Source organism: Heterodontus francisci, chromosome 8, assembly GCF_036365525.1.
Source record: "Heterodontus francisci isolate sHetFra1 chromosome 8, sHetFra1.hap1, whole genome shotgun sequence".
Classification (NCBI taxonomy): Eukaryota; Metazoa; Chordata; class Chondrichthyes; order Heterodontiformes; family Heterodontidae; genus Heterodontus; species Heterodontus francisci.
The window spans coordinates 39488448-39504196 of NC_090378.1; the positions used below are offsets into that span (position 1 = coordinate 39488448).

General features: G+C 43.1%; 1 protein-coding gene across 2 annotated transcripts in view; it reads right to left on the reverse strand.

Moving 5' to 3' along the window:
• zswim5 (zinc finger, SWIM-type containing 5) overlaps positions 1 to 15749 on the reverse strand; it is a 273431-nt gene that overhangs the window by 49804 nt on the left and 207878 nt on the right. For both annotated transcript variants that reach the window (XM_068036989.1, XM_068036990.1), the window contains exon 5: positions 5999 to 6178. In XM_068036989.1, the coding sequence (XP_067893090.1) occupies positions 5999 to 6178 (180 nt within the window). The remainder of the gene's footprint in view (positions 1 to 5998; positions 6179 to 15749) is intronic.

A 15749-nucleotide genomic window follows, 5' to 3' on the forward strand; every position in this document is an offset into this window, starting at 1 on the left:
GCCCATGGAGGCGACACCTGGCTGCAATAGCTGCCCCGCTGCTACTGTGCCGCCACTTGAATTGGGTAGCAGTCCCAGCGGCTGCCAGTTAAGAGGCGGCCGATGGTAAAATGCACAGAGTCCCACTGCCCACTAGTGCGGAATCGCTGCCACTTTTGGTCCCTGCGACGGGACGTCTTCCCTGGTGATAAAATTCAGCCTTAGACTATAAAAGGAGAAAAGAATTTCTACTCCCTTACAACAGGCTGGATTTTATCAACCCCACAACGTCGGGCTCCGTGGCGGGTGTGGGGGGCGGGGTGCTGGAATATAGTTGCAGCAGAGGCCAACCAGAGAGTTTGATGCCAGGAGGGCCCGGCCCAATCACCCCAGTGGCAACAAGGCATCGTGCCCAGCCCCACACCCCCGCTGGGCGACGCGACTTCAATTTCAATATTTAAATTAATAAGATGAATAAATTTAAATGTACTTACCTTGAATCCTCCGGGCCCACCGCGATCCTCAGTGTGGCGGCTGGCACTTGTGCGCGCCTTCAATTCCCCATCTGGGGAAAGTTGGCGTGACACTGATGGGAAGCGGGGAGGAGTTAAGAGTTCCAGTGTGGGGGGCGGGGGGAGAGTGCAGATGGGGTCAAAGAAAGGCAATGAATGTAGGGGACAGTGGGAAGGGGTGAACCTTACACTTTGTGCAGTCTTGGTGGGAGGGAAGGTCAGATTTAAAAGGCAGGTGTTGTGGGGGAGGGAAGGGTAAATAGTTAATGTAATTGTTATTAGGAAGTGGGAAAGGGGTGTTAGAATTTTATTTAATAAATTTGGGGGGGGGGGGGGGGGGCGTATCTTTAAAAATTCAAATTTGCCAGCAGGGCTGGCTGCCCTTTAAAAATGGTGCCAGTGCCTGCATACAGGCAGCTGATGCCATTGCTGGCGTGCGACAGCTCGCCCCCTACATGTGATTTTGTGGGGACGGGGTGGGCAGCTGCCCTGGCCATTTAAATGAGCTGCCGTGCGGGAGATCGCGGCAGCTCTAAGGTGTGTGGGCCGCCATTTTTTGAGCTCGCAACTGAGAGCGACGGCGGCCTCTTAAACTCCAGCCCAATGGCTTCCTTCTCTTCGATGAGTATAAACCCCATGCAAAAAAACCTATATAACTGTATGCAGCTAATTCAGGATGACCATGTTGTGTAGACATGTTGAAGTTTTATCTCTAGCTCATCCTTCCATGGAATGGGTCTTGGTCTCAGATTTCCATTCCCCACTATCCCCCTCCCACCCACCACACACATTATGGACCATTATTGAGTTACAGACTGATTGGAGATTCTGAAGGTAGAATAAAAGCAGTAAAAAAAAAATCTGATGACACCCAAGATTGGCTGTTTACTGAACTCCACGATGAAGCTGTAAGTGAAGTTATGTAATTCTTGGGGTCAATTTTGTAATCATCAAGGAAAAGGATGCCATTGCCAGGGAGTGAAACTTTTAATTACCCAAGAGAAAATCTATGCACAAGTTATATTAGTGATAATATTTGTACAGGGGTATCTTCTCCTTCAAGTTCCTTGTAGGAGTCAAGCAATCACACAAATACAGGCAGATTATTAATTCACTCCACAGCTTTATAGCCATTTTTGTACATTCATATTTCAATGAATATGTATTCGTTCTTTAAAAAAGTGAACTCTGCCACTTATTTTAAAATAGTTGTAAAAAGTGATCAATGCTGTTTTCCCCAAAACGATTTTAATATTTGCAATGGTGAGTGCTGTTGATATTGTTGAGATTAAAACTGGTTGGGAGGAGTTATTGAGATGGATCGTGCAAAGGAGATGAATAAACTGGATTAACATGAAATCACTTAAGCATTCTTCGGTTAAATGTCTGCTGCTGAAATCATCCAACACACTGCAATGCCACCAAATAATTACCGTACAATATTAGTAATAGTTAATTACAAATCTGTATTCCCTGCATACAGTTTAACTCCAGTTTTAACAGATTAGTATGCACTGAATGAAGCAGTAAATTAAGTCAATTACAATGGATGGATTAATCCAATAAAAGTCAGACTTTTTTCCCTGCATTTCCTGCCTTCTTCAACACCTTTTTAATGAAGGAAGCCCAGGATGTCTCACAAGTCCATTGATTTTTTGATTTGCTAGCATATTATTTCTTCTGCTATATATTAATAGCAAGCGATAACTGACACTATTTTTAGGACAGGAGTGTTTTAATATTTGCTGGGGGTGGGGGGAGCGTTCCCCACACAGAGTATTTTTCAAAATCACTGTTCCACAAGTTACATGTGCTGTTCAGTGAATCCCAATATGTTAAACTCTCACTTTCACAACATGGCTGGTTAACCCTTAACAGAAATCGCTGGTGAGTCACACAATTACCTATCACTATGATGAAGTACTTCATGCAGTCTAGGTAGTATAAATAATGTTTATTAAACTGTCACTATAATTACATTATTTTGTGCAATTAATTCAAAAGAACATTCAAATTTAATAATGTGAACTATACACTGCATTTTTCACAATTTGGTGCAAACCATGGTTTATATATGTGGAAATTAAATGCAAATGATCAGATGGTGCCAGTTGCCTGCAAACTCCAGAAACTGAAATTGCTGTTCACTTCAGCATTTTCAAAAACAAAAATTAATGGACCATATTGTCCACATGTCCACTCAACAAACACCCTGAGTTAGCTGCTAATATCACCAATCTGCTGGGATAGTGATTCTGGTTCTGCAGTAGCAATCCAAATGTTGGGTTCTGATCCTACTGTGGCAACAGATGTGAGATATGTGGGCTATCAATGGATCCTGCAGTAAAATAATAGAGATGTGCGCCTTTGTATAAGCACACAGGTGTAGAGTTCCTTCTTGATGGGGAGAATAAGAATTAAAGCTAGGCAGGATAAATAAGGCGCTGCCTGCTGAAGCCTATACAGTGCTACAAAGCTGTAGCAATAGTATAACCATATTTTAGTCATGACTTCCCAGGTGTGTGGAGAAGTGACTTATGTAGACTAGTGATGATGTCAACCTCCAGGTGTAACTATACTAAGATTACTAATACAAAAGATGGAACTACATTATGCAGCCTGTGCAAAGCAAACTGCACAGTACTACGTTTCAACTTTTTGAAACAATTTCCCCCATCCCAGTCCATTTCCTTCTAGATCTGGATTGGTTAAGTGAAGATTTCCTGACCCTGACGGCTGATATCTTATCAGAGATATCAATGAGTTTCAAGTGGCTCTTTGGATGATCGCAGCATTTTATTAGATGGCCTTGTGTAAAATCCTCCAATGCCAATGATATTCTCTCCGTATCTTGCTAGTGCTGGTAGATTCCATCACCAACTCTTCTGAAATGTCTGAAGTAGCTTCCTTTTCAAGCGTATAGTTTATTCCATCAATCGTTCATTCAGATGTCAATGAATCTGTTGTGATCAAAATGCAGAAATTACTAATGATTTTGTACCATGGTTCATCTGAGGAGAATTTATTTTAAAAGGGTGCCTTGTAAGACTTTGAGCTTCAACTTTCTGAAATGCAGATGCAGGAGTACAATGGACATTATACAGTATTTATGGTATAATAAACTATTTAAATAAAACTGGCATCCATATAAATTTAGCTCATATTATCATGTTCTATATGGAGTATAATCAATTACAGGCTATATAATAGATGCACACACAGATTTTGAAAATTAACTTACCCAAGTAATCAGCCAATGTCGTCTCCTGATCCTTTAAATTATTAAAGATGAAGACCACTCTCCTTTCCGTTGCAGTCAGCGGTTTCTCTTGTCACACAATTCCAGTTAAGGCGTTATTCTTGTGAGCTTGACTTTGTGCTACTTGCAGTCATCCCACTCTTTCAGGCCACTGAATACCATTTATTTTTTGACATCAGCATCATTAGTTCTACAAATAACTATTGCAGCTCTCTTGAGCCCAGTCATATAAACATTCAGATGATCGATATTTTGTTAAGCGATTGTGTGAAGCATAGATTTGTTGGGATGAATGGCCTGTTTCTGTGCTATAAAATTCTACTTAATTCAATAATGTTACTTGCCATTCTTGGAATTCTTTAGGATTATGTCTCATATTCCACAATTTATCAACAGCAGAAATTATGTCAAGCTCTTTAAAGGCCAATGGCTCCTTTTTGTTGTTAAGATCTTCAGTTTATACAATTTCACTGTCACTTAAGCCAACGCTGGGAATAACTTACCATGACATAATAGGGAATAGACAGTTTACCGGGCTCAACTTTAAAAATATGCTATTTGCATATACATAACCACCAAAAAAAACTTAACATTGATGCAAAGGATGATTCCCTCTATGGGCTGGATTTTGTTGTCCCACTGCTGGGAGCGGCGGCGGATGCAGCAGCTGCTCTGTGAGGGACCCGCACCGCCACAATTCTGTGGCGGGTGGCCACTTAGCATATTCATGGCGGCTGACACCCGCCCCCCCCACCAATCACGTGACAGGGGCGGCATTGGCAACACTGTTCATGGTGTCACCTGATGAGGAAGCAGGCGCCATTTTTAAAAGGCTGCCAGCCCTGCACACAGTTCAACAAAATGCAGAGTTGACCCCGTTCCCCCCTTCCCTATACAAATAGTGCAGAGTTGACCCCTTCCCCACCTCAGTGGCACCAGCTTTCCCTGGATGGTAAAACGAAGGCACGTGAGTGCCGCACACCGAGCTGAAGATCGGGAACTGAAGGTAAGATTGCTGTGGCTGACATTTTAATTAATGCAAAGATCTAATTAGCATATGGAAAGCAAGGTCCCATCGCAGAGAGGCAGAGTGGCCGCCACGGAGCTTCCCCGCTGCAGGGAAGATCGGGCCCAGCAATCCAGGCATTGGGTTCCATGGCGGCCACTGCCACTCCGATTCTCTGGCCACCCCACTGAACCAGACATCGGGCTGGGAACAAAATCCAGCCCTATATTTCTAGAGCTAGAAATTGAGATTGTTCATCATTGATCTCAATATTTCTTCCAATTCATATTATTAGAAATAACTGTCTAAATAAAAACAGATACAGAATGGGAGAAAACAAAAATATTGGATTAAAAGAAAAAGGACTGTTTGTCAAATTTGTTTTGTCAAACTGTTAAAAATTTGTAAAGGTTACTGAGACTTCCCCTTGAAGCTTTATTGGTTGTACTAGTTAATAAAACTGTTCAAATTTTTCACCTAAAGCATTTTATAAACACTTGACTGACAGTGCATTATTCTATTTTAACAGTAAATTAATTTCTCCATGTACCTGCCATGAATTAATGTTTCCTGCTAGCCACGATTTCAATGTTGAGATATTTTGAAGGACATGCAACATAGACCAAGGATGTATCTGGGTTTTTTTTTATAAATCTCATTTCCTGTGGTTAAAGTTGATGTAATCAATTTTCTGAAATAAGTTATATTTTTCTGCTAAGACATAAAACGTGGGATCAAGTTACAAGGCTGTTAAGGGTTGCTATTGACACTGCGTGGATTGTTACTTAACTAATTTCTATGTAAAATCTGCCCCCCACCAACTCCCAACTCAACAAAAGAAAATCCCCATTCTGAGTGTCAAACAATATCCCATGCCTAATATAACCTCAGTGAGTCTGCTCCACATGCATTTCTGAAATGAATGAGGCCATCAAATAAACACGGCTTAAAAAATAATAGTAACAAAATATGATTGCAGTTCAGTAAGGCTTAGTGCATTGTGCTTGATTTGACTCCAGTTAGGAAGACATTTGCTGTTTACCATCACTATGTTACCTAAGCTTTCAATGAGCTTCTAATTAGCTTCCAGGCATCTGCTCTTCTATGTTATTATTTGTGAGAACTGACATTCCTCAGAGAAATAAAATGATCATTCCAAAAGGTTCAGAACTTTAGATCTGTTTTCACTTTGTGGTTGTTGAAACCAGAAGACTCCCTTTCACCACGTGGTGCAGCACTTACCTTGATTCTGATTGGAGCTCTGAGGAAGGGCATTAGTGATATTAGGTAACTCATTGCCATAGTTTCCATCTTCCAGAGGGCAGACATCCATGTCATTCCACTTCTTCAGCTGTCGGAGCCAGGAGACTTTCTCGTCTGGTTTGCAGTGAGGATTCAATACAATGCACACCCACAGTGCACCTGAAAGGGAAGGAGACAATTCTCAGTGATGAGGCATTTCAATCATTGCATTGTCAAGCAACGTGCTCTGTAACCTAGGAATCGGACACGCTGTGGAATGTGTCCCATCAGCACAGAGAATAGAAAGAAAACAATATCAAGTATTATAATTAAACACACCCTTAAAACGGCCCATGGAGCATTTATTCTTGCTCTGAAGAAATAGCTTTCAAGTTTCAATCTTCTATACCTTCATACTGTTGTCATTCTGTCCAAGTTCCACATAATATCTCATTGGGAATGCGGTCTTTCCTGATGAGCTCAAAAGATTTTTCTCAATAGTCAACTAGTTTTTCTTTTCAGTTTCTTAGTAAAAGTTGAATGTCAATGAAATAATTTTAATGTCTTACATTTCATGAATTTAATGCCAGCTTTCAAATCACTTATGGTCATAACCCTTTTTCTAATTTTTCCGAAGAGAATTTGGGCTTGAAGCATAATCATGTATAGTACACACATCAACCAGCATTAGGTTTTGAGAGAGGGGCTTGAACCCTGATATAAATAAAAGCAAAATACTGCAGATGCTGGAAATCTAAAATAAAAACAGAAAGTGTTGGAAATACTCAGCAGGCCTGGCAGCATCTGTGGAGAGACAACAGAGTTAATGGGCTGAATTTAATCAGTGCACTGTGCTGTGAAGTTGGTGGCCTTCCGACACATAAGCACCGTCGCAGAGCTGCTGCGATATGGGGGCTCACTTAAATGAAGGGGGCGGAGTAGCCGCCCCCCGATGACGTACATGGGGTGGCTGCCGCATCCCTGGCAACAGCATCTGGCGCAACCGCACAGGCACTGGTGCCATTTTCAAAGGTGCCTTCAGGAGAAACTTACATTTTTAAAGGTGCCAGTTCTATGAAAATTTAAATAAAGATTTATCGACGCCTGCAATCCCCTCTCCCACCCCCAACGCATAAATAGTTAGTTTTTTGGCCTATTGCCCCTGCCCAAAAAATTAGTTATCAGTAACGGCCTTTCACCACCCCCCCCCGAACTTTATTCACTTTGACCCTAAACCCCTTCCCATCATCCCCACACCCGATAAAAATGTTTTTTCACGCTTCTCCCCCCCCACCGCACCCACATCCTGATAATTTGACTTCTCCCCACTCCCCACCAGCATCTCGCCTCATAACTCCGTATGGAGTTCCAAGGATGCGCAAGTTGTGGCCGGCGGCCGTAGGGATGGGATGGCCGCCGGCGGCAGCTAGGTTCATTTGCAGGCTTATTCCCCTCATTTGAATATTCCAGTGAAGTGGTGGGGGGGGGGGGGCCACACTGAGGCCTCACCACCACCAATATCTGGAGCAGCCTTCTCGGCGTTGTGGCCTGCTGCTCCCGCTTGCATTTTACAGGCCTCCCCCATCATGACCACATCGTCGGGGGGCTTTTTAAAAAACATTCATTCATGGGATGTGGGCGTCACTGGCCAGGCCAGCATTTATTGCCCATCCCTAATTGCCCTTGAGAAGGTGGTGGGGAGCTGCCTTCTTGAACCGCTGCAGTCCATGTGGAGTAGGTACACCCACAGTGCTGTTAGGAAGGGAGTTCCAGGGTTTTGACCCAGCGACAATGAAGGAACGGCGATATAGTTCCAAGTCAGGATGGTGTGTGACTTGGAGGGGAACCTGCAGGTGGTGGTGTTCCCATGTATTTGCTGCCCTTGTCCTTCTAGTTGGTACAGGTCGCTGGTTTGGAAGGTGCTGTCTAAGGAGCCTTGGTGCATTGCTGCAGTGCATCTTGTAGATGGTACACACTGCTGCGACTGTGCATCGGTGGTGGAGGGAGTGAATGTTTGTAGATGGGGTGCCAATCAAGCGGGCTGCTTTGTCCTGGATGGTGTCGAGCTTCGTGAGTGTTGTTGGAGCTGCACCCATCCAGGCAAGTGGAGAGTATTCCATCACACTCCTGACTTGTGCCTTGTAGATGGTGGACAGGCATTGGGGAGTCAGGAGGTGAGTTACTCGCCTCAGGATTCCTAGCCTCTGACCTGCTCTTGTAGCCACGGTATTTATATGGCTACTCCAGTTCAGTTTCTGGTCAATGGTAGCCCCTAGGATGTTGATAGTGGGGATTCAGCGATGGTAATGCTATTACATGTCAAGGGGAGATGGTTAGATTCTCTCTTGTTGGAGATGGTCATTGCCTGGCACTTGTGTGGCGCGAATGTTACTTGCCACTTATCAGCCCAAGCCTGGATATTGTCCCGGTCTTGCTGCATTTCTACACAGACTGCTTCAGTATCTGAGGAGTCACAAATGGTGCTGAACATTGTGCAATCATCAGCGAACATCCCCACTTCTGACCTTCTGATTGAAGGAAGGTCATTGATGAAGCAGCTGAAGATGGTTGGGCCCAGGACACTACCCTGAGGAAATCCTGCAGTGATGTCCTGGAGCTCAGATGATTGACCTCCAACAACCACAACCATCTTCCTTTGCGCTAGGTATGACTCCAGCCAGCGGAGGGTTTTCCCTCGATTCCCATTGACCTCAGTTTCGTTCAGGCTCCTTGATGCCATACTCGGTCAAATACTGCCTTGATGTCAAGGGCAGTCACTCTCACCTCACATCTTGAGTTCAGCTCCTTTGTCCATGTTTGAACCAAGGCTGTAATGAGGTCAGGGGCTGAGTGGCCCTGGCAGAACCCAAACTGAGCGTCGCTGAGCAGGTTATTGCTAAGCAAGTGCCGCTTGATGGCACTGTTGATGACACCTTCCATCACTTTACTGATGATTGAGAGTAGGCTGATGGGGCGGTAATTGGCCGGGTTGGACTTGTCCTGCTTTTTGTGTACAGGACATACCTGGGCAATTTTCCACATTGCAGGGTTGATGCCAGTGTTGTAGCTGTACTGGAACAGCTTGGCTAGGGCCGCGGCAAGTTCTGGAGCACTGGTCTTCAGTACTATTGCCGGAATATTGTCAGGGCCCATAGCTTTTGCTGTATCCAGTGCCTTCAATCGTTCCTTGATATCACGCAGAGTGAATCGAATTGGCTGAAGTCTGGCATCTGTGATGCTGGGGACTTCAGGAGGAGGCCGAGATGCATCATCAACCCGGCACTTCTGGATGAAGATTGTTGCAAATGCTTCAGCCTTATCTTTCGAACTGCTGTGCTGGGCTCCCGCATCATTGAGGATGGGGATAGTTGTGGAGCCACCTCCTCCAGTTAGTTGTTTAATTGCCCACCACCATTCACGGCTGGATGTGTCAGGACTGCAGAGCTTCGATTTGATCCGTTGGTTATGGGATCGCTTAGCTGTGTCTATCGCATGCTGCTTACGCAGTTTGGCACGCAGATAGTCCTATGTTTTTGAGGTATGCCTAGTGCTGCTCCTGGCATGCCCTCCTGCACTCTTCATTGAACTAGGGTTGGTCTCCTGGCTTGATGGTAATGGTAGAGTGGGGGATATGCCGGGCCATGAGGTTAGATTGTGGTTGAGTACAATTCTGCTGCTGCTGATGGCCCACAGCGCCTCATGGATGCCCAGTTTTGCATTGCCAGATCTGTTCGAAATCTATCCCATTTAGCACGGTGATAGTGCCACACAACATGATGGACGGTATCCTCAATGTGAAGGCGGGACTTCATCTCCACAAGGACTCCCACCAATACAGTCATGGACAGAAGCATCAACGGCAGGCAGATTGGTGAGGACGAGGTCAAGTATATTTTTCCCTCGTGTTGGTTCCCCCCACACTTGCCGCAGACCCAGTCTATCAGCTATGTCCTTTAGGACTCGGCCAGCTCGGTCAGTAGTGGTGCTACCGAGCCACTCTTGGTGATGGACATTGAAGTCCCCCACCCAGAGTACATTTTGTGTCCTTGCCACCCTCAGTGCTTCCTCCAAGTGCTGTTCAACATGGTGGAGTACTGAGTCATCAGCTGAGGGAGGGTGGTAGGTGGTAATAATGTAGGAGGTTACCTTGCCCATGTTTGACCTGATGCCATGAGACTTCATGGGGTCCAGAGTCCATGTTGAGGACTCCTAGGGCAACACCCTCCCTACTGTATACCACTGTCCCGCCACCTCTGCTGGGTCTGTCCTGCCGGTGGGACAGGACATACCCGGGGATGGTGATGGCAGTGTCTGGGACATTGTCTGTAAGGTATGATTCTGTGAGCATGACTCGGTCAGGCTGTTGCTTGACTAGTCTGTGGTACAGCTCTCCCAACTTTGGCACAAGCCCCCAGATGTTAGTAAGGAGGACTTTGCAGGGTCGACAGGGCTGGGTTTGCCGTTGTTGTTTCTGGTGCCTAGGTCGACGGTAAAACCCAGCCCAATGTTTCAGGTCTGTGACCTTTCATCAGAACTGAGAACAGAACGTAGCTTAAACCCTGATGTTGTGTTTTGGACTGACAACTTTTGATCTTCTATTAACTTGTTATATACTGCAGCTGTGTCATGGCTTGTAGGCTTGGATGCTGTTGTCTAATTCGAGGATTAGGTCATCTACCTTTTGATGGCATTTCGTCCATCCGGGTTCCCACTACCCTCCTACAGGCACTTTTTCACCCATAGCAGTTAGCTGTTTTTGGAGGTTGCTAGGTTATTAAACTCTGTCTGGAACTTGGCGTTGACCAGTCATGGATAGTGCTGTTTACTCTCATTAAGGTTGCAAGTTTTAACATGTGCTTTACATATCTATCCACATATAGAGCAAGGGCACTCTTCAGATTAAGCAGAGTTAAAAAGTATATAACTGAACTAAGGTTGAGCGGGGACAAGGAGGCAAACGGTAGGGCGGTGGGGGAAAAGAAGGAGATGGTGCAGAGGATGAAGAAGGGAGAAGAAGATGGGAGAATGTAGAGAGTGAGAGGGAAAAAGGAGAGTAGGTGGCATGAGAGGGAGAGAAAGGGAGAGGAAAGTGGAAGGGGAAAGGAAAAGCAAAGTTGAGGGGAAGGGCAAAAGACAGGGTTAGGGGAGGGGGAAAGGAGGAGGCTGTTTGGTGCTTTTGCCTCAATGGATGGTCGAGTTGTGGACTGCCATCTTGCTCATTGATGGGGAAAAGGGTCCATGGAAATGGGTCCCAAATGGTGCTCCGTGGGGCATGGGGTTATGGACGGTTGGAAATTCTGCTCAGTGCAAGGTTGGGAGGCTTGGATGCTGAATATGCACGGTCCTTTGTTCAATACAGTATACGGACTTTGGGCCAATTTCTTACTCAGCAGTGCATTTTGTTCTCAATCATGGTAATGGTGCAGCAAAGAAAGTGTTTTCTATTCTTCCCCCTCACTTTCACTTTCTAAAGTTTATATAACAAAAACAAAGAGTACATCAGATGTTTAATCAGAACATACGTTTCTCATTCACATGAGCCCTCACTGTTTTTTTAAAAAGGAAAATGCTTAAAAATCAGTAAAACTTTAAAAATTTGTCCTCCAGCACTAATTAATTCAACACAGATGCAGGATTGATCCTGGGATCGTCCTGGTCTGTAAGGGTAAGGACTACAACAGGCATTGCAGTGAGCCATAATGGGGAGGGGGCAACAAATTGTTCTAATGGTATGAATGGTTAACGTGGAGGAGGGAAAGTACATAAGCTGCCATCATTCATGCATATCTGTACATCATATTTCTGAAACAAAGAATATTCTGGTTAATATAAAATGCGATATTTTGATGGTGTTTATATATAGAATGAAAAGATGGAAGAGGCCACAAAAAAGCAAGGATGAAAAAAGACAGTTCAAATAACGGAAAGTAGAAATAAAATTTAAAATTCCATTATAACTGTTGATCCCAGAAGTTATCAGCACATTTCTGACTTAGTGCAGTCACAAAAAGAAAATCAATGCCTTGCAGTTCTGCAAAAGTTATTTAAAACATTTTATTACACAGTAGTTAACCAGGCATTTTCACATTTGATAAATATTTTACAACAGATACTCAGTAGTTTACAATGTGGCAGAACATCAAAGGTATAAATCTAAACCTTGAAGGCAGGCTACAATTAAGAATGGGGTAGGAGGTGTAAGACACCATAAATTAAGGCAAAAATTACTTAATCTTAAAATGAAATCCGTCAATACATATCTTGAAGTCTTATTTGCCAACATCCATCTGCAGTGCAGAGCAGGCTCATCTTAAGTTGGTTCAATGCACTAGGTGCAAAGAGTTTGTACTGCTGTAACTCACTGTACATTGCAGGTTGGAATTTCACTGATTCAATGCACTGTATAGTACAGGACATATAACTACACCAAAGATCTTGATTGGTGTGAAGGCAGATCACAGAACAAAAAAAACGACCACCTCATTGCTTAAATAACTGTGTACAATTAAACAGGCTATATTTACATAAAGTATGTAATAGAATGGAAAACATACATGAGGGTCTCATGCAATGGTATATTGAAATAAATGCACATTTGTTTGGTGCATGTCTAAAACTATATTGAGAGTACCTCAAGAGCGGATATTATTCAAGGAAATGTTTGGCATCTTTAATATATTAGGAAAGACTCAAGGAAGAAAGTGGAGCACAATCTTTGGGTTCAAATGACTTTTGAACACTTATAACCCCTAGACCTGTGAGTTACTAGGAACTTATGTGGCTATTTCAACTTTAACATGGCACCTTGAAAACAAAAACATCATATTTTCACCTGGCCACTCCAGTGACATGAGGTAAAACCTCATTGTTCAGTCTCTCCACTGGCTGGAAAGCCAGTGTTTGGAGATGCTTTTCAAATGACTGGGGATCAGATTTTACCTATACGAATTCCGTTCAGAATGGGACAGGACAGTAATGCTTCATATAGGTAACAATTTGGTTTTAAATAATAAAAAGGTAGCAAAATAAAAATTAAATAGGTAATATAAATTAAAAAGTCACTACTGAAGAATGAGAATATTAACCTTTTTAGTTCTTTTTGTAATTATCTTTAAGAGGCGACTTGATTGAAATATACAAGATCCTGAGAGGTCTTGACAGGGTGGATGTGGAAAGGATTTTTCCTCTTGTGGGAGAATCTAGAACTAGGGGTCACTGTTTAAAAATAAGGGGTTGCCAATTTAAGACAGATGAGGAGAAATTTTTTCTCTCCGAGGGTCGTGAGTCTTTGGAACTCTCTCAAAAGGCGGTGGAAGCAGAGTCTTTGAATATTTTTAAGGCAGAGGTAGACAGATTCTTGATAAGCAAAGGGGGAAAGGTTATTGGGGGTAAGCGGCAATGCGATGTTGAGGTTACAATCAGATCAGCCACGATCTTATTGAATGGCGGAGCAGGCTCAAGTGGCCTACTCCTGCTCCTAATCCATATGTATCTTAAATTTGTGCTCTCACCATTACTATCTCACCAGTCTGTGAAAGCAATGCTTCACCATTTGCTTTATTGGAACAGTTTATAATTTCGAAGATGACAATCTGGCAATACCTAACTTTATCAGCTGTAGATAAAAAGCCCATCTTAAGTCTTCCTTCATAACTGTAACCCTCAATCCTGGCAACATTTTCCATTGGCTCTATACCTTTCCTATAATGAGGTGTCCAAAATTGTACAAAACTGTTCAACCACAGCCTACAAAAGGTTTGTTAAAGTTCAACATTTTTTCCTTGCTTTTCTATTCAATGCCGTTAAACACAAAACCAAAGATTCCACTGGTCAATTTTATGGCCTCATCTGCTTGTATTGCCACTTTCAGTAACCTGGGTATCTGCACATCCAGACTCCTCTACTCCCATTTGAAATCCTACCTTCTAAAAGTGCATTTCCTTTCTGTATTCTTGCTTCCAAAATGTACTACGTTACATTTCTCTACTGTGAGCCACGTCCATCATCTTTATGCTCAGCCTGCTGGACCATGTCTTCCTGAAGTCTTTTATCATCCTCATCACAATTTGCTATGCCTTTCAATTTGGTGTCATCAGCAAATTCTGACATCGATCCCTAAATTAGTATGTCTAGATCATTTTTGCACATAGTAAATTAGTGCAGCTCCAACACACAGCCCTGAGAAATACCACTCCACTTCAAGAAAAATCCTTTTACCCCTAACCCCTGCTTTCTGCCTCCAAACTTCTATATCACCATATATCACTTATGTCCTGTGCCATTATCCTCACCAGAAGTCTCTTATGTGGTACGTTATCAAATTCTTTTTGAAAATCCATACAAACCATATCCTTCATCTCTCCTTTGTTATTTCTTCAAATAATATTGTATGGTTGATTGTATGGAGAAAACCACAGATGTGAACTAGCAGTTTGCAGAATAAAAACTACAGAGCTGCCACGTGACCAAATTTGATTGTTTTCTTTAAATGTCTATACAACAATAATGGAGCACTTTAAAAAGAAAACAATCAAAATATTTTAAGTTGAAATCTCCATCTCTGAAAATTTCATCAAATTTTACAACTTGTTTCACTTCCATATGCATTGAGCACAGGTGATTCCCAAGACAAGATTAGAGGGGACATGAGGGAAAACGTTTACACCCAGAGGGTGTCTGGAATTCACTGCCCGGATTGGTGGTGGAGGCAGAAACCCTCAACTCATTTAAAAAGGTACCTGGACATATACCTGAAATGCTGTAACCTGCAAGGCTATGGACCAGATGCTGGAAGGTGGGGTTAGATTGGGCAGCTAGTTTTTTCAGCCGGCACAGACATGATGGGCTGAATGGCGTTCTTCTGTGCCATAGTGTTTCTACGGTTCTAAGACAAGAGTCTGACATGTATAGGATCAAGATTCTAATTATTGAGTTTCGTGGCTGGAATTTTAGTTGGTGAGCCACATAATTATTCCTCCTTAAAATGAAACCTCATTGGGAGTCACACTAACTAGGAAAAATAGAAATACATTGAAGGTTTAATAGAAATAGACCATTTGGCCCAACCAGTCTGCACTAGCATTTGCCCTCCACATGACAAAACAGTCCTAATTAGGTTTACTCACCCTGTTCCCACATCCCTTCATCCACTTTTCTTTCATCCACCTATCCAATCTCATCTTGAATGAGACAAACACTATGTCAATAATCATTGGCCCTGGAATTCCAGACTCAACTGTGAAAAGATGAAAAGAAGTTCCTCGTACATTTAACGTTGGAACTATGACCACCCCCCCAACCTTCTTCTAGATTTCTCAACCACTGGAAACAGTGTGCTTCTATCTACACTTACCCATCCATTCATAATTTTAAACAATAATATATTAGATTGTTGACCTGTAATTTACTTTGTTCTAATGAAAAAAAGATTCAATTTCTCAAATCTTTCTTCGTGTTTGTATTTGCCCCTAGTATAGGTAGGTGGTAGGGAAATATAGGGACAGATGGGGATGTGGTAGGAATATGGAATTAGTGTAGGATTAGGAAAATGGTTGGTTGATGGTCGGCACAGACTCGGTGGGCCGAAGGGCCTGTTTCAGTGCTGTATCTCTAAAACTTAAAAAAAAACTAATCCCACCTTCCAGCATTTGGTCCGTAGCCCTGCAGATTATGGCACTTGAGGTGTATATCCAGACTCCTTTTGAAGGAGTTGAGGGTTTCTGTCTCAACTAGTCTTTCAGGCAGTGAGTTT